Source organism: Podarcis liolepis (assembly GCF_965112155.1).
Source record: "Podarcis liolepis genome assembly, chromosome: 12".
In the NCBI taxonomy this organism is placed as follows: domain Eukaryota; kingdom Metazoa; phylum Chordata; class Lepidosauria; order Squamata; family Lacertidae; genus Podarcis; species Podarcis liolepis.
This window is the reverse complement of record NC_139563.1, coordinates 55,679,770-55,699,540: the sequence shown is the minus strand read 5'-3', so window position 1 is coordinate 55,699,540 and position 19,771 is coordinate 55,679,770. Positions and strand designations below refer to the sequence as shown.

At 43.8% G+C, this 19,771-nt stretch overlaps 1 protein-coding gene across 2 annotated transcripts in view; it reads right to left on the bottom strand.

The window, feature by feature from the left end:
• Positions 1–18,189, bottom strand: part of CDK13 (cyclin dependent kinase 13) — a 36,020-nt gene extending 17,831 nt beyond the window's left edge. The window contains exons 1-6 of one of the 2 annotated variants that reach the window (XM_083468757.1): positions 17,715–18,189; positions 16,424–17,006; positions 7,939–8,553; positions 5,220–5,390; positions 3,192–3,331; positions 1,933–2,103 (exon numbers count right to left, since the gene is read on the bottom strand). In XM_083468757.1, the coding sequence (XP_083324883.1) occupies positions 1,933–2,103; positions 3,192–3,331; positions 5,220–5,390; positions 7,939–8,553; positions 16,424–17,006; positions 17,715–17,721 (1,687 nt within the window). In that variant the 5' untranslated portion in view covers positions 17,722–18,189. Of the gene's footprint in view, positions 1–1,932; positions 2,104–3,191; positions 3,332–5,219; positions 5,391–7,938; positions 8,554–16,423 lie in introns of both variants that reach the window. The other variant, XM_083468756.1, reaches the window with a different exon arrangement.
• Positions 18,190–19,771: the final 1,582 nt, after the last annotated feature.

Below are 19,771 nucleotides of genomic sequence, written 5' to 3'. Positions count from 1 at the left end.
TCAAACAAACAAAAAAGTTCATGAAGACTACATTTGATTCACAGGACAAAGACTGTAAATCCTTTCAAGAACAAATCTGCAGGATACGGTAACCTTTGCCTTTAGCCTTAGGGTTTCACATGACTGCAAACTGATTAGACTAACGTGAATCCATACTTTTTTAAGTCGTTATCTCTTCAATGCTTTCTGGATCGTGTTTCTGAAGCAGCTTTTTACCATTTTGACAAATCTTTCATTAAAATAAAAGCTCAAGTACTACATATTTTCCCAAACTGAACAAACTAATTGTTACATAAACCAAATAAAGTGCTTCCACTTAGCCTACTTTACCTAACCATTATCTGCACAAGAGGGGGTGGATACAGAAACCCTCTGACCAAAGCCCAGACCATTAAAAGCCATTGAAACTTTCCAGGCCAAATCACAAAGTCAAAGATTAAGAGAAGATCAAATTTACCTAGTGCAACTCTCCATTGCAACCATCTGTCTGCCACATGCCACTGCCACCCTAACTGAGATAGAGTAGTGTGCCCTGAGCAAAGAGCAAGTGCCAAAGAACTGACACAGCCAAGTTCTAGCCAAATGCTTAAGGAAAATTCACAGAAAATTTCTCAACATCCCTCTAACTCCCAAAATAACAATCAAACAAGGAACCATTTCAAAGATTTACTAGACACAAGAATAGCTTTTTAAAACAAAAGAGGAAGCAAAGTAATGATCTGAGTGAGTTCAGATCACAACTTGGCTAAAAGGTTGACCCTACTTGCTAATCCTCTAATACAGCCTTCTCTAACCATGTGTCCTCCATGTGGTCTGGACTACACTTCCTAACAACCCCAGCCAGCAGGGTCAATGGACAGAGATGACAGGAAGTGTAGTCCAAAACATCTGAAGGGCACCAGGTTGGAGAAAGCTGTTCTAATGGTATTTTCCCATGAGGAAAGCAAATTGGCAGCGGAGCACAGAATGGGAGGGAAGGGGAGGTATAGAAATGGGGGTTATAAAAAAGGAGGGAAGTGGCATGGGAATGAGGGTGGAGGTGAAAGCAGAGCTACCAAAGTGGCTGCAGAATAGGAGGAAGTGGCTTCCTAATTGGGTGGAAGGTGCAAAGAGGGCTTAGTAGTTCCAATGTGTGTGAATATGCAAGAAGTTACCATGGGGTGGATGGTGTACAAGGAGGAGGAGACGTGAATATGGGAGTGAAGGTGCAAAGCTGGTACAAAGTGGGCCTGCAGAACAGAAGAAAGACTCAGCTTAAAAATGGCATTGGGAAGGTGAAAAGGGAGCTTCGGAGTTGTGTGGCGCGTGGGAAGGGAAAGCTCTAGTGGGTTAACATGGGGGATCACTTAAGTGAGAAAAGTTTCTACACCCCTTCAAAAAAATGTCCTTGGTGATTTTTGTTTAGTGCTGGGATTTTATTTTGCCACACGTCCCAGAAGTTATTATATAGGGCTGCCATGTGTCTGGGATTTCAAGGGCAGAATTGACCTCTGGGGGTTTTTTCCAAGAGGCAGTGCTTTGTCCTGGATCTTAGAGAAGTCAACTGAAAAATCACAACAACTTTCAGGGTTTCTCCTTTTTGAAATATGGCAATCCTATACTATAGTAATTGCATTACTTGTGATTTTGTTGTATTTGTGGGTATTCACTTTCCTAGAAATCTTTACAGCTCAGAAAAGGGGGATAAATATATTTTAGCAAGGCATATATTTTTATAATGCCAATTCAATGAGAAAAACTGAATAGTATATAGGATGCTATTACCTTGCTCATATTAATGTGGGCAAAGGCTTATAGCATGTCTCTTCAAAAGAAACCATGTATACATATGAAGAAGTGTGCGAGTTACATTACAGCTCAATAAATGCTCGTGCTACTCTCAAATAAGGTGCGTTCAAATCAGGACTGTTAACACAACAGTAGTCTACATACCTTTGTCTTTCTTAAAATCCAAAGCATCTTCCTTATCTGTTACTATTTCCTTCATGTTGATTATGCTTTGGTGAGTAAGTTGTCGAAGAATCTTAATTTCTCGAATAGCTGTAATTGGAAAGCCTTCCTTCTCATTATCCAACCGTACCTTCTTCAGTGCCACCATTTCCCCTATAAAATAATGTTTTTATTCTATAATGATGTAATTGCATTCAATTCAGGATTTCCTGTGGCTGTTTGTATAATGTGAGACTATCAGGTACCTTATAAAACTGAAACAGAAATTTACTGCATAGAAAATGAAAATGAGTATATTTAAGCAGTTTCAGTATGCAAATCTCTATGCAAATAAAACAAGTTAAAACTGCTTCTACTACCACAATGTCACTTTCTCATTTCCTTTTAACATGCATGACAGCAATCTCTGCTGCAAACCACTATGCAAGGCATCACTCAGAGAAGATGTTCCGCATATGCTTTTCTGTATGGATGTGATCCCCCAAATTTCATTTTGCCCACTTAAGTTGATCCAGCAGTCGGAAGAACCTGTTTGTGGCTATGGAGCACAAGGCCCATTACAAAAGCTTAGAATGAAAGGTCTGTGCAAACACTATGGTGTAAATTCAAATTTCACCTCCAGATCACATGTGGTCCATCAACTCCAGCATTTTGCAACTCCACAGCAAGGTAGCAATACATTTATTCCACAAATATCAGAGATTAGGAGACACTCAATGTTTGTGTGGGAACGTCACCTCACATAATAAGACTTTTATTCATCCCTTTGTCCCCCCAACCCCAGCTGCGCTGGACTGTTCCCCAACCCTTCAGAGAACATTTGGATACAGCTGGATGTCACACGTTTATTTTAGCACTAGTATTATTTACCCAACTTTCTATTCCTCCTCCTGTCTCAATAAGCACTTGAAGTCCATAACTGACCCTTTTCCCATTCAATACTTCTGCACTGAATATTTGCACTTGGGTGCCACAGTCTGATGGTGCACATGCTCAATTCCACACATTTTACTATATCCATGGACTAAGCCGCACACTGGAAGAAGTGTGAAGAGTCACAGCTTCTTGAACTTTCCTTAAGGGCTTGTAGCCTAAACACACAATCATCTTAAGTACGGTCTTGCAGCTGTGGAGAATAATTGCATAATATATGCTCAGGAACTTGACAAAAACACAAAACATGCTGTGGTGATCACACTCAAAGTCAGCTATTTCTATGTGAATTGATTTTGAAAGCTTACCTGTATCTTTATCTCTTGCTTTGTAAACTTGCCCGTAAGTTCCTTCTCCAATAATGCCAATGATATCAAATTTATCAACACAGCGTTTCCCCCAGTCAATTTCTTTTTGCTTTGTTTCACCATGGCGTGGTCCACATATCCTAGCAGACAGTAAAATGCAACTTGAGTGCATTTCCATATCTATATAATAATATTGTATAGATGTATTTTGGGGTTTTTAAAAAGATTTTACTGATTGTGTTTATTGTTATGTTTATAAGTCACTTTGAGCCATTTCCATGAGTAATATGTATAATAATTATAAAAAAGAAAATATTAATAAAAATTCTCCTTAGAGTATCTGCTCTTTTGTGCATACCATGACTTCAGCATTTATTTTCAGTCTAAACAAATGCTGCCATTAACCACAACTGTCATTTGCAATTTCTTTTAAACCCCTATGACTGCTGCATGCATCCCTGGGGGTGTTGGTTTGCATTTACTGCTGATACTGAGCAGATTTTCAAAAACATTCTAATACAAAACAAGGATCATCTGTTTTGTGGGAAAACTAAAAAGAAACTCAGGATGCAATATCTTTCTTTCCTTAGAAAAACGGAGAAATGAAAGGATACATTATCTCAACCTGTACCAGTCAAATGCAGGTGTGGGTGGGTGTTTTAAATCCCAATATGACTTGCTAAATTGTTTCATTACCCATTTCAGATATTTCACTCTTTATTCCTACATGTAGGTCCTGTTATCCATCTGCTTGTTATCCTCAAATTTACTTGTCCAAATACAAAGAACTGTGCCCGAACCTCAGTACACACACGGCTCATTCAGATATCCAAACAGCCAGAGTTTGCCTACTTCCTTACTTGTTCATGCTCTGCTGGTCAGCAGCTGCCATTTTCAGGCAGAAACCATGGGCGGCGGGGGGGGGGGGGGAGATAGAGCTTGGACAAATCAGGGAGCAGGGGAGATGGGACAAATCAGCTTTTCTTCCTTTGCCTCTCTTTTGCTAGTTGGACTTGTTATGCAAATGCAAATTTGCTAGTTGGACTTGTTATGCAAATGCTTGCCTAACAAAAGGATTTCCAGGGAATGCACTGTGTTCAGGTAAGCAGGACCTGCATGTATTTCACACTCCTTGTTACTCAGAAATCAGACGCTATAATAAATTTACTGGATGAAGAAAACCGCATGCTATAATCTGTTATTTCAGCAAGCCACTCGAAACATTTATGATATGGGCGTGATGAGGCATACTGAAGATTAAATATATGTTTAAGGCATATACAGTGGTGCCCCGCAAGACGAATGCCTCGCAAGACGGAAAACTCGCTAGACGAAAGAGTTTTCCGTTTTGGAGGTGCTTCGCAAAACGAATCTTGCAAGTTCCTGCTGTTTTTTTTCTTTCCCCCCTTTTTCTAAGCCGTTAATCCGCTTATCAGCTGATCCGATCAGCAGATAAGCCGCTAAAAGCCGCTAAAAGTGCTAAGCCGCTTATCAGCTGATCCGATCAGCAGATAAGCAGCTAAAAGCCTCTAAAAGCCTCTAATAGCGCTAATCCGCTAATCCTTCAATGGGCTTGCTTCGCAAGACGGAAAAAACCGCTAGACGAAGAGAATCACAGAACGGATTCTTTTCATCTTGCGAGGCACCACTGTATTCCTGCCTATAGATCTAAGTGCAAAATGGTGATAAAGCTTTGTTTATGTCGGTATAATGAAATGGCAGCACACAACTGGTAGAAATGAAAGAAGGCTGTTCCATTAGCTGTATTTACAATTTGCCAGTGCATCTAGACTGGCAGATTTAAAAGTATATGCAATCACAATTATGCTAACCTACTTCAGTTTTAGCTCCTTTTACTTCCTAAAACGAGTACAATATTAAAAATAAGCCTTAACAGAATCCTACGAATCCTACTATGAGTAAGCTACCAGCATTTCTTATATTCAATAGCTCAAGCAGAGATTTTAAAGTGATACGCTATGGAAGTGAAATACATGTATTATAGAAAAAGAAAAACTTTGTGCATACTTCGGTCTCTTTTTAAGATGTGGCTGCACTGGTGTTTTTTTCTCTTCTGGACTTCTGGATAAATCATCTCCTCCAGGCAACTCAGGTGGCAGTGGCAGATCTTCAAGCAAGTGACGCAATTTCTTCTCCACTTCTTTCTTAACAGCTTTCACAGAAATGCTCCCTTGAAAACTAGAGAAATATAGACAAACCTTTGGTAGCTTCCTATTTCAAAATCCGATGCCAGAAATCTAAGTCAGTTTTCCATAGTACAGCCTTCTCTAGATTTACATTTTGAAGAGCATTAATTTTGAATATGTGAAGGCATAAGCAAATGGAAATCAAATTTGCAAATATGTTAATAATATTAATAATCTAATATTAATATTATACTAGAATTTGAGGCTACAGCACTTGCCTAATCATTCAGAAATTTAAATAATAGCCATTTTTCAACACAACTCTGATCTATAGGGAGCTCCAGCTAATTTGGGTGTTATTTATTTATTTTTCTGAAGCTTATTTGGCTATTACACTCCCTATAGCAGGGGTTTAATTAGACCCACCCGGTCTCTCCATTTGACCTGTGAGGTCATTTCTACCAAGCCCTGCCCACCCACCCTCCAGCCAATGCCATATAGGACATCAAGTATGAGCAGGTAAGGACAGGACTTGGCCAAAATGATGTTTACAGATGCTGCTGATCACCTGGCCTACAGTGTCTGCATACACCTTTTCAAACATCAGGGCAAGGTAGCACTCTGTGCGGATTTCTGAAGACTCCTGCAGGCTGGAAAGGTCACCCAACATAACTGTGATGCCAGGGGGCTGACAGGTGGGTAGGGCAATCCATCAGGCTAGAAAGGTTCCTCAGCCCTGCCCCATAGCATATGAAAACCAATTTCTTCAGCGTCTACCTGCATGTTGTATATAGGACAGATTAAGACTGGCTGTCATGGAGGGTTCTCAAACAAACTTCCAGTTTGAAGGTGCTTGTTTTTTTCAATGACCCCCTTATTAGTTTATTTTTTTTTAAATGCTATATTTACAAAGGCTCAAAACCTTGAATTTTAAATTGTCTTACGTTTACATGGAATAAATAATGGTAAAATTCAGTTGTAATGCCAAAGTTAGCATCTTCTGGAATAACCGGGAAATAATGGTATCTCCAATGCTCTATTCGTTTTTATTCCATATAAAGTCAAACCTTGGTTGTTGACCGTAATCCGTTCCGGAAGACTGTTCGACTTCTGAAACGTTCAACAACCAAGGCACGGCTTTCGATTGGTTGCAAGAGCTTCTTGCACTCAAGCGGAAGCTGCGGCGGATGTTCAGGTTCCGAAAAATGTTTGGAAACTGGAGCATTTACTTCCGGGTGTTCAGGAGCCGAAATGTATGATAATGGAGGCGTTCGAGAACCAAGGTTTGACTGTAGAGTGCTTCCACTCCCCCCTCCCCCAGTACTGTACACAGGTTGAATGGATCTGCATCTATGGATATATAAGTGTGATTCCTCAATAAGCAATAACACAACTCAGGAACATGGGCATAGCCGGTGGCGGTGGCAGGGGAGGTGGCTGCCCCCACAATCAATCAAAATCTGAGGTTCTGCCCCCCCCCATGAAAGTCTGCCACCTAACAAAAATCCTGGCTACGCCCATGTTCAGGAAGATTAAATATGACTTGCTATTATGATTTATTTTGGGTGGTTTGAATACCAGATAAACTTGTGCATTTTCCAGGTGCCACTAATATTGCAAGAATTTTAACTTCTTAGCTAGTTCGACTTTGTTTTTAAATTGTTGACTAATTTTCCACTGAGGGTCTTTTGAGGCTGAAACATCTTTGATGCTTTCATATACACATGTACCATATTATTACATTAGGTTTATCGGTCTTATCTCATGTACAGCTATTGGTAGATGTTTTGGGTTCATTTTATTAATCAATTTATTCAAATTAAATGTTTCTATACACTTTCTTCCTTGTTCATCCTTCCTTCCTTCCTTTATTTATTTATCAATCAATCAATCAATCAATCAATCACCCTTCACCTTACGGTCCCAAGACAAGGACAGAACTGGTACCGAACTGTGGAGAATTACCAAAGAGAAAAACAACCATTGAGGAATTATAGCAGGTGGAAGGAAACAAGACATGTGATGGTGAATTCCTTCAAGCTGTGATCCTATGCACACTTATATGTACTAAGCCCCACAGAATTAAACAGGAATGTGCTTGTGCATAGGACAAAAAAAAATGAGCAGTCAGAGTCTGAGTTGAAAGAGAGGCGGAAAGGCATATGAGATAAACCTCACTGATTTCAGTTCACTGATTAGGTAACAGGTAGGAGGTGATGAAGAAGAGTTGCATGAACTGGAGTTTACTTGCCGAAACATTGGCTACAGGCTTCTAGTAATATTATGATACAGGTCCACACAAAGTAAATGAGAAAGAGGTAAAATTCTTTTAAGACTGTAGGTCCTTAAATATACTAAGACTGCTATGTGGTCTGTGGATATCAAGAAAAAGTCCTTAACACGGTTCAGGAATATTTTGTCTACAACATACCTGGAGTTGCAATAATCAGGTTGTCAGGTTGTTTTCCCCTGACATACGGTTTATCAAGCATTATTCATACCTTAAACAATGGTATGTAGCATCATCTTTAAAAAACCCCAAACAATTTCCAGGTGGAAATTATGTCTTAAGAGAGAAAGTTAAGTATTTTACAACTCACCTATCTGTATCTTTATCTTCAGGCAGCATAGGCGGAAGAGGCAGGGGTGGAAGCGTGGAGGTTATTAGTGAAACACTGCGATCCTTTTCCTTAGGTGCTACACTTGGTGGGTGAGGCTTGCTTTTCTCTTTCACGGAAGCAGGTTGCAATGGTGGCTTAACAGGAGTGGCTTTACTCTCTTTCGCCACCAAAACTTTTTGCTTAGCAGCTTTCTCTACAGTCAAATTGTTTTCCCCCTTCGTCTCCTGGACAGGGACTTTAGCCTTTGCCTTATCATTTTTCAAGACTGTACCACCTGAAGGGGAAGGTACGTGTTCAGTTTTTATCTTCTTCAGTTCCTTCACATTGTTCGCTTGAGGAATGGTCAGCCCAGTGTTTTCAGCGCTTCCCTTTGTAGGTGTAGATGTGTTTGAAGCTTTCGCATTGGCCTTGGCTGCCTCTGCGGCTCTAGCTTTTTTGTTCTTATTCAACTCTGCAGCCAGGCTACTTTTTAGAGTCAGAGTACTAGGAGAAATACTCGACTGCCGACTTCTGGATCTTGATAATCTGTGCCTACTGCGAGATCTCGAGTGCCTTGATGAATAAGGGCTCCTGCTTCTGGATTTTGCTGATCTTCTGTTTAGAAGAGTAAAGATTTAGTCAGTGCCCATTTTTATACTCCACCATCTTTCTCTTTACTGAACAGCTTTTACAACCATTTCATTAGTATGTTTGCAGGGTAACTGACTTCTTGGTTAGAACCCTTTAGCAACAGCAGGAAATAATGTGATATATTTTACAACAGAGTTTTCCATCTCTGTTGTAGGCATTGTAAACTTGACTGAACATAAATCAGCTCCACTCTTCATTTTGAGATCAGTGAGGTCAGGATTTAATCCAAGAAAGCTTTAAAATTATTTTTAGTACTAACAGTTTTGACTTTCACTACACCAGTAAGAGAACTTCTATAACATTTTCTCTCAGGCACAAAAGGTAAAAGCACTTAAAAACTTTTGAATAGGAAATACTTGGGGGTACAAATAGGAAGAGTGGTTCAAATCAAATCAGGCTAGCTATTTAAATTTTTATGTTAAACCAATCTACTGTGACTTACATCATCCTTACTGTTGAACTACAATTCCCATCAGCCCCAAACACCAAGGCCAAGGTTGAAGAAGGCTGACTTAAACTTTAAATGTACTTAGAGAATGAACATTTAACATCACACAGTAATAATTAAGCTATATATACACTGTAAGTGCATTAAGTTAACAGTACATTCAGCTACAAATGTGCATGAAAATTTCACCTGTCAACACTAGTCTGGCTTGGAAAAAATAATTCCAACCAAAGGAACAAAGCAAGAAAGATGTATTTCACAGTGTTTCTCTCACATTTATTTTCTTTCTTTTCAGGAGCCCTTTTATGCAAGATGCCACTGAGCAGTATTACCAGCCCTGTATAGGGAAGCTTTTAATGTTTGATATCTTACTGTGTTTTAATTTGTTGGAAGCAGCCCAGAGTGGCTGGAGCAACCCAGTCAAATGGGTGGCATATAAATAATAAATTGTTGTTGTTGTTGTTTTTGCTATTACTAGTGTCTCAGGCCAACATTCCTGTACAGTAGAAACTTGGTATAAATTTATATTATTGATATTCAGCTCCTCTATAGGTTTACACATACCTGCTCTAAAGCAGGCATCCCCAAACTCAGCCCTCCAGATGTTTTGGGACTACAATTCCCATCATCCCTGACCACTGGTCCTGTTAGCTAGGGATGGGAGTTGTAGTCCCAAAACTTCTGGAGGGCCGAGTTTGGAGATGCCTGCTCTAAAGGATCAATATCACATGGCTGACAGGTGGGCAGGACCACCCAGCTACCCAACTCACAGCTTTGCAAGTCTCTTTGCTACTTCCAAAAGCACTGAGTCCAGCATACAGGATCATTCCAAAGATCAGGAGAACAGCAACTGCTTGCTGTTTGGAAAGATCTTTCCAAAGACAGGTGTTTATCTCCTCCTCTGCCAATCCTGACTGGGAGGGGAGAAAAGCAACTGCTTTTTGGAAGATCAGATGTAGGCAGGAGCCTTATGCTCATATATATAAGTGATAGACTATCACCTCTAATTATTTGCATATTGTTTTATGTTGTTAGATTATTGATATTTATTAACATAAATTATAAATAAATGAATAAATATATCCAGCTTTATACCTGGAGGTCCAACTGGAATCAGTATCAAAAACCTCCTTTCACTAACTGGAACCTCTCCTGGCTATTGTTATCCATGTTCTGATAACCTCCAGATTAAACTACAGCCATTTATTGGATTTCTGCTCACTTGGAAATCTACTTGGAACCTTCAGTTACCCCCAAACATTGCTGTTCGCCTAAGCTGGTCAGGCCACGGAGAACATACCTGCTGGTTCTCCAACAGCTTTGCTAGCTGCTCGTTTACTTCTGAAACAATTCAAAATGCCGGCGGCTTATCCTTAAAACAGCTTGAGACCTGGGAATCTGAAGAAGAAACCATCTTCTCCCACATAAACCTATCATACACTAATATTTTCTGAGGTCCTTCTCTGGGTGCCCCATCTTTAGTATGCTAGGAAAATGCAGACCTTCTCAGCTGTGGCACCCTGTGTTTGGAATATTCCTTATGGTGCCAGAAGGAACTCTTTTTCCTACATGCATTCTGAATCTCTGGCTGAGTGTGGCTTTATCTGCTGTTGTGCTTTTGGGCTGCTTTACTGTAAAAGTTTTACTCTTTACTGTCGTTTGATTTTATAGTTGTTGGGGTTTTTTTTTTATTTCTCAGCTGCTTTTAAAACACATGTACTGAAGAGCAACATAAAAATAACTTAAATACCCACCCACCCAGTTTTGACAAAGTTTAAGAAAGATGCAAATTCACACTGATTTACTGAACTTCTGATTTAACTTAAATCTAATTTCCTTCTCCATGGTACTGCTGGCAGTATTGTTATCAGATACACTATTGTATAATTTAGTGCTGCGTTACCTGTAATATGGTGCAATGCAACCACTTAAATAATGCTTTAGCATGGGGGGGGGGATTCAGGCACATAAAACTCAGTGAACACATTTTGACACCATTTCCAATTCCTATCCTGAATACCTTGAATAGCTCAAGGGAAATTCCAATTGCTTCCTTTTCTCAAAGACAATTCAGATGTCCAGACCTGAAATGCTACTAAGCCACCCAAATTACACATGCAAAATCAGAACGAGCAGGAAACAAAATTAAACAACTATTGTTCTAAATACTGCTTTCAGTAAAACTTTCAGGGTGCTAAACTCCAGTGTTACCTCTACATGCAAATATAAGCTTGTATTCAGAAAGCCACTCATGCAAAAGGCTTTCCTGACACTCCTCCCTACTGCACTGTAGAAATGTCTGTAAAAGCATCTCCTGAAAGGGGGGGACGAGAAGAGAGAAGGAGACCAGGCTTACCCAAGCTGACTGCTCAATTTTCCCCCGCAGCCCCATAAATATAATCACCAAACCCCCGTTACTGCAATTACTACCTTTTCAAAGCGTCAATACAATTATTAAACATAAACTCAACTGATCTGAAGCTACCCACTGAAAATTAAGTAACTATAGGAATTTTCTTTGCTTACTTTCAGTTTTTTATGTTCTAAAATATGAGTAATTCCAATATCATGCAAGTTTGCAATCCCAGAGGCAGCCAAGCATTTTGGACTATTTATGTCAGGAATACAACTGGATCCAAGTAGGAAAATGTATTTGGCCAATGGACTGGATCTAAAACTGGCCCACTCCTTCTGGGCAATTTTGACAGGTGAGTGGAGCCACACATCTGGCAATCACCTGGCATATGCCATCATTTCAAATGAATAATCAGAAGTGCCCCCAAGCACCCTCTAGATTCTTCCTCTTTCCGTCTTTGGCTTTACATAAAACCATGACTGCAAAGGAAGATTATTTCTTTGCAGACTCAAGCACTGTGCATCTGAAAGCAAACTCCAAACATGACAGGGATACTGCACAAAGGAACTGATCAGGTGTTTAAATTCAGCACTGAAAGCTTCTGGTAAGATAAGTCTGCACCCATGATCTCTAAAGTGGAATCATTCTAGTGGGACTTGTATTTGGCACCCAATCTAAAAGGTGCTGAGTACAAGCCCCGCTTGCAGAACAAAAATCAGGAGTGCACTGATTGTTCCTTTGCAGTCATGGCTAACTACTACACATCTAATATTGCATAATGACAGGTGTGTAGCAGAGGACCCACGGTCTGGAGCAGGGGTCAGCAACCTTTTTCAACCATGGGACGGTCCACCGTCCCTCAGACCATGTGGTGGGCCGGACTTTTTTTTTTTGGGGGGGAAATGAACCAATTCCTATGCCCCACAAATAACCCAGAGATGCATTTTAAATAAAAGGACACATTCTACTCATGTAAAAATATGCTGATTCCCATATGTCTGTGTGCCAGATTGAGAAGGTGATTGGGCCGCAAACAGCCCACAGGCCTTATGTTGCCTACCCCTGGTCTGTAGGCTCACCTGTGATTTATCTGGAGATTAAGAAGTGTGTACTACATTTTTCCTCCAGCACTAGAAACCTGTAAATTTCATATGTGAAAGGAAGGGGCGTTGACACACAAGAGAGAAAGAAAACCACTAAAGGTATAGAACTGACCATGATCCATTTTTAGCTATAATTCCAGAGGTTGAGGATGCTGAGGAACAAAAGTAAGTTTAGTTACACTTCTCAATACAAAAACTTTGTTGAAAAGAATAATATGGGAAAATTCAAGGCTATCTTGAAGATTTGGAGAAACTTCTTAACTTTACACACCTTACAGCAGGAGTTGCAAAGTATGCTGGCTAGGATAATACAGTGGCACCTCGGGTTAAGAACTTAATTTGTTCTGGAGGCCTGTTCTTAACCTGAAACTGTTCTTAACCTGAAGCACCACTTTAGCTAATGGGGCCTCCCGCTGCCGCTGCACTGCCACGCAATTTCTGTTCTCATCCTGAAGCAAAGTTTTTAACCCGAGGTACTACTTCTGGGTTGGCGGAGTCTGTAACCTGAAGCGTCTGTAACCCGAGGTACCACTGTACTATTAGAGCCATATTAGGACACTAACCCAACTTTCTATCAGTGTATACCAACCATGCCAAGTCTATTGTATAATTTACTATTTATCGATTTTATCCGAGCCTTCCTCTCGAAGGAGTCCAAGGTAGCCAAACAACTCAGCAGAATTAAAAACATTTACAAGAAAATTTAAAAGCTATGCACATTCTCCGTCTATAATGCCAATAACTGCAATCCCCACAGAATGGTTCAGTCCCTGCTTCTGCCCAGCAGACAGGCAGTTTCTGACACTGTTAACAGTTGTCAGAAAGTGGATTCTTGCTTGTGTTCAATGCTTTGCTACTTGTGAACTGTAACCATTAAGCTGTGACCTGCCTTTTTCTCTAGTGAATCTTCTTGTTCCTTCACACATACACAAGCTCCTTTCCAGGCCCCAAAGTTTTGTACTTAGATAATGGCTTGCAATTCTATTCTATAACTATCTACTCTGGAAAAATAAACCTCATCTATTGCCACCCTCCCTCAGAAACATAATAAAAAACTTTGGTTTATCACCTCTGGTTTGACAATAATAATTACCAAAACATTACAAGTCAAATACTACAAACCAGTATTTACCATGGCAGAATATTGAGGGGGCGGGGAAAGAGAAAGCATGTGTGTGAGTGTGTGATCACATGCACATACATCTTAAATTACTAGCTCCTAAATGATATAACCCTCTCTTGGTGGAGGAAGTAGGGTTTAAGGGGCAAGGAGGGATTTGCAACAAAAAACCTTGAAAGTTCTCATCCATGCAGTTGCCCTACTGGCAAGCCCTACCTATTCAGTGTGGAATGGGTGTCATACCATAAATAACTAAGTACCTGAGGTTCAAACATTACAGGCAGCTACTATTGTAGCTCTTGCTGCATTCCACCCATCCACAAGGTAAAAAGCCAACTGTAGCACAGGGGTGGGGAACCTCTGATCCACAGACCAATCGCACTGCAATTTTGCCATCAGGCCATTTTCCTCAAACCACACCCACCCATCAGCTGATGTCACTCTGGAGGACCCTAATCCTTTTCCAGCTGAAAGTGGGGTGCAACTCAGCTTGTTGAGATAAGGGTTCTGCATATGGTTAAACAGATAAAGCAGGAGACCTCCAACTTCCTAAACTGTCTCTGTCCTTTAAACTGTGCTGACCATCCTTCCTTTGAAGTAGAATCCTCAGGTTGCATCTCTCTCACTTCCGCCTCCTCCTCTCCCTTGGACCTGGAGATGAGACATCATCTTGGATCTATCTCCTGACAACAAAGGAACCAGCATGGCTTTCTTGGCTCTCCAACTTGTTACATTAAGTAGAGCCGAAGAACTCTTTCCTACCAACCTATGTATTTTCCAACAATAAGCATGCATAAAGGACTACAATTATTGGTAGGAGAAGAATGGGGGGGGTCTTCCCTTGCGCAAGAAGTGCTTCCACTAGCACAATGCCACCACAGAACACTTTTGAAAACTGATTTGAAAGCTATGAACAGAAGTTATGTGAACCAGCGTCTTAATTGGTGCTAAAACGAGTTAAATGATTCTCTGTATCAAACAGGAGTATGGACTACTGAAAATGTTGACTTCAATTAAGCTGTCATTCCATATGTATATATAGGCGACTCTCCATTTACACAGGGGTTACATTCTGAACCCCTGACTGCATACCCAAAAGGTCGCCTGTATCAGCTCAGTTGATGGGCTGGAAGAACCTTCCCCTGTTCCCACCTGCCAGCTGTGAGAGTCTGTCCCTCTGGCTTGCAAACATGAAGTGACAGATCAACTGCCACAGCAGAGGGGCAGGAAAGGCTCTTCCCCACCCATCAGCTGTGCTAGTGAAGCCATGTGGGTAAAGGGGGGTTGTCTGTACTGTGAAGGAAAAGAGGAATTGAAATTGGTAGTAATGAGCTACAAAAACTGTAACAAAGACTACAATTCTATAAACACTTACCTGGGAATAAGCTCCACTGAACTCAGTGGGGATGCTTTGCATATACAGAATTGCATTGCAGGTCTGCAAACAAAGTAGATGCAAGCCAAGGCCTAAACCAAACAGTAGTCCTCCCTACTACAAGACTGATATATTGTTCATCTAACTGAAACAGAGAGAGCTCATAAAGTGCTTTTCAAGGGATAAGACAACAGTCATAACAGACAGGATTAGGTCAAGGAAGGTTTTTCAAAACCAGAGTAGCTACTGGCAGACATATATGTTCCTAGAAAACCTCTTGTCATGTTACCAAGCCCTTATCTCAACCCAAAAAGGTGTAGAAAGCACTCCTGCTTTATGTATTGATATAGAAATCAAACAAAAACTGAGCTGTTCAAAACTGAACAGTAATCAAAACCTTATCTGAAGAATACATCCCAAGTCTTAAAACAATCTTCCCATTTTCTATGAAGAGACAGTCTCAAATTTAACAACTTCAGCAGCCAAAAGCAACCAAGAATTCCATGCAGGTGAGTGAGCTGACTGGCTGAGAAAGCATAGAAAATTCTGTCTCTCCTGTCAGCCCATTTGGTTCCCACGATCACTGCAGAAGGAAAACCCTTTCCTCTATCACAGAAACAGGATAGCAGAGGAGATGTAGATCATGCAGTCATTCCTCCACCAGTCCCCTTGGTAGAAGACAATTTTTATACTATCCTATTAAGAAACTACTTCCTTGGCAGCAAAGCCAGAAACAAGAGGCTAGTAACTTGCAGCCACACTGAGTTGCAGATAACAGTCTGTTTACACACAGTATATTTGAGGAAACGCTTCTGTAGTGTACTGAGAAATGCTACCAGTGAAATCCTACACATGTCAACTTGCAAGTAAGCCCCACTAAGTTCAATGTCACTTACTTCCAAAGAATCATGCATAGGATTGCAGCATACTTTGTTTAAGCTGTAAAACATTTAGAAGTGAATAGTTTTTAGCTCCAAACATCTCAAGTTTTTCAAAATTTTCAGTTTGAAGTGATTTGGTTCTGAAAGGAATTTCACAATACTTTCAGTGTACGTCACCTGCACAACTCCAGTGGTAACTGGTTGTGACTACCCCCAACTTTTAGCACAATTCAGAAAGAGACCTGTTTAGAAAATACCTATGGCACTTTGCTCTGACCTTAAAAGTTCCATCAAATTAAAGAAATGCCAATTTCGTGTGCAAATTCTGCATTCTCAAACCTGGTAATGGGTTCAAGCCAAAGCTCACCAGCTGAGTTGTATTTCCTAGTATGGTCCCACAACAGAAAGGAAAACGGAGGTGTTTATGTATTTGAGACCACAACTTAAGAGAATTCCCAGCCTATCCCTTTCAGGTCACACTTCTGAAGCTTTCCGAAGGAAGGACCCCTCCCAACCATCCTCTGTTCTGTCAAGGTGGCCCTGCACCTTACCTGATGGCGGGGCTGTAGGGGCTGCGAGAGCGGCGCCAACTGCTGTACGGGCTGGGCGAGACATCCCCGCCGCGCTCGTAGGAGCTGTGCCGGCTATAGCTGGGCGAGCGGCGGCGATAAGGGCTGAGAGGCGAGCGGGGGCTGGGCGACTTGCGGCTGCGCTGGCTCTGCGAGGCCCGGTGGCTAGGCGGGCTGTCATCGCGGCCGGGGCTCGGCGTGGACCGCTGCCGCCTGTAGGCCTTCGGCTCGGCCTTGTCCTCCCGGTACGCCTTGGGGGTCTCCTTGTAAGCCGAAGGAGGCTCCTTGGCCGCCTTCGCCTGGCTTCGCGGGGCTTTGCTCTGCCGGTCCTTCCTGCTACTGCTGCTGCTGCCGCCGCCGCCGCCGCCGCTGCTGGGCGAGACAGCCGAGCCCTTCCTGCGGCCGTCGCTGCCGCCGCCGCTGCTGCTCCGGGGCCCCTCTCGGTCCTGGCCGCCGCTGTGGTTGTGGCGGCTACGGGACTTGGAGGAGGAAGAGGAGGAGGAGGCCTCGGCTCCCCCTACCCGGGCGGCCGCGGCCGCTCCCTCCGGATGCTGCTGCGGCGGCGCTTTGTCCTTGTCCTCCCCCCGCCGGCGGTGCTCCCGGTGGCGCTCCCGGGAGCGCCGGCCGCTGCTGCTGCGGCGCTCCCTCCGCGGCGGCCGCCGGGGGCCCCGCTCCGCCTCGGCGCGGCTGGAGCGCGGCTGGCTGCCCGCGCCTCCGCCCGAGGAGGAGCCCGGGCTCCCCGCGCCGCTCCCCGCCCCGGCCGTCCCGCCGCCCAGCGGCCCCTCCGACTGGGAGCTGACGTCGTCGTACTCCTCGGCCGCCGCTTCCACCAGAGGCCCCAGGCCCGCCCCGCTCCCGCGCCGCTCCGACGGGCCCGCCCCCCCGCGCAACCGGACGCGCCGCCGCTTGTGCCGGGAGCCCGGGCGCCGCTTGCCCCGGGGCCGCTTCCGCTCCCCCCCTTCCCCGCAGCAGGAGGAGCCGGTGGCCGCCAGGAACAGCAGGGACTGCGGCGGCAGCGGCGGCTGCAGGAGCGAGGGCTGCTGTGGCAGCGGCGGCGGCGGCAGCAGCGGGAACAGCAGCGGAGGGGCCGCCGCGGGAGACGCGGGCAGCGGCTGAGGAGAAGGAGGCTGAGGAGGAGGCTGGGCCGACGAGCCGCGCTTCCGCCGCCGGTGATGCAACCGCTTCTTCTCCGCCGCCGGAGACTCGGAGCCGCCCCAGCCCCGGACGCCGCTCCCGCCTCCGGACGAAGACGCCGCCGCCGCCTCCGAAGTGCTCGGCATCGGGACCGCTCCGGCGAACAGGACTCCGTCAAGGCGCCGAGGGCGAGCCCAGAGCAGGAGCCGCCATGGGGTCCGGATCTCTTCGCATGAGGCGCTCCGGCCTCCTCCGCCTCAGAAGCGTCCCCGGCGGCCTCCTGGCGATGCGCGGCGCCTGACGCGAACTCTCCGCATTCCCGGCTGGGCCCCGAGTGAGGCCTGGCGCGCCTCGGCCGCCGACGGTCGCCTCAGCCCGCCCCGCACCGGCGCGCAGGATCCCGACGCCGCTGCCGCCGCCGCCCACGGCTCGTCGCTTCACGGCCTAAGCCGGGCAGAAGCGGCCGCCGAACGGTCCCCGTCGCCCGCTTTGCGCTTCTCCTTCTCCCTCACACTCCCACAGAAAGAGACAGAAGGGGAGACCGGCCCGACTGCGCCTGCGCCGTCGCTGAGGTAAAGACGGGGGCAGGCCTATCTGGAGAGCTCGGCTCGCTTCCCTCAGCACGGAGGGATCTCGCGAGGCTTTGCTCCGCTCCCCCTCCTCCCTTCCCCTACTGTACGCAACTTCCGGCCGGCGGCTTCCTCGACCGCATCCTAGGTTCCCGAGGTCATAGGGAAGTGCCCCCGATGCGGCACTTCCGGTCCCCTGTTGAAACTGGCAGCTCCTCCATGTGCGGGGCAGGAGGCAGAGGGGCGACGCAGGGTGTCAGAAAGCGCTCGAAGTTCCCTGGCTTTTTAGAGGCTCGCTTCCGTGGCAGCTCAAATGAAGCGAAGTAATTAGGTTTTTCTGACAGCCAGATGGGCGGGATATAAATATTATAATATTGTTGTTATTATTATTACATCTCTCTTTATTTTTTGGTCAGGAGAAGCAGTGATTCGACATGAGGAGAAGATGCAGGGATGGAAGATTCCTCAGCTGTTGATTTTCCATTTTATTTAAAGGCACCGGGGGCGTAATTTAAGAATGGCTCTCTATTTATTCCCAGGAACCTTAATACGATACTTATTTCCAAATACCTTGATACGATTGATGGATAAATGTTGTTTTAATAAATATATTGTCTGTAAACGCAACGAAATTTATATTGCATGTTTCTAGCTTATTTAAAACTTGAAATGTATAAAGTTTTTGATAACTTTTATGTCTCCAAACAAATCATATGGCTTTGTTCTTGCATCTTGTTGTTACAAATCACATGAACAAGCTCCATTATCTTATCTTATATTTGCTGATTTTGTGTTACTCTTATTTAGTTTTGTCATGACTCATGAAGGTCATCTCCCCAACTCCAGAGTCAGGATTTTTCTGATAGTGGAGGAGGGGTTTTCCAGGTTTCTGCTCTTGCTGCTGTTAATAAATAAGTTACCATTTCTTGATCTTCCCCTGAAGTGATGCTTTTGTGACATCTAAATATTGTAACAATAGGATCCATGGAAAGGTCTTGATTTATTTAAGTATTTATTTGCTAATACTTGACGGCCCAAATAACTTGATAATCAGATATTCATAAATTATGAATATCTCTGAATTTATGAACCTCTAAAAGGATAATTTTTTTTTTTAAAGTACTTGGATAGCATCAGACCTGCTATCAGACACAACAACAACAACCTAAAAATAGCTGGAGAAGGGTCATTTGCTTTGTATGCAGAAGATCCCTTGTTCAAATCCTGGCATTGCAAGGTAGGGCTGGGAGACAAGCCTTTCTTAAAATCCTGGAGAACTACTTTCAATGTAAAGCTAAATGGATTAGATGTGATATAGCAGTGGGGAAATATAGCAGTGGGAAGACTGCACCTCCTACATCTATTCTAATAAATGCTTGGTGGTCCTTGTAGGTGTTCATGAAACCTTCACTTCACTGCTAGCAAACATACAGGGTTCCAACTAAATTCAGCAATATGCTGATGACACGCAGCTCTGGTTCTCATTTACATCAGCAAGTGTGAAAGTGGGTGTACTGGACCAGTGTCTGGCCTTGATAATGGACTGGATGAGAGCCAATAAACTGAAGCTCAAACCAGATAAGACTGAAACACTGGTGCCCCCCCAGCTGTGTCACTATCTGGGCAG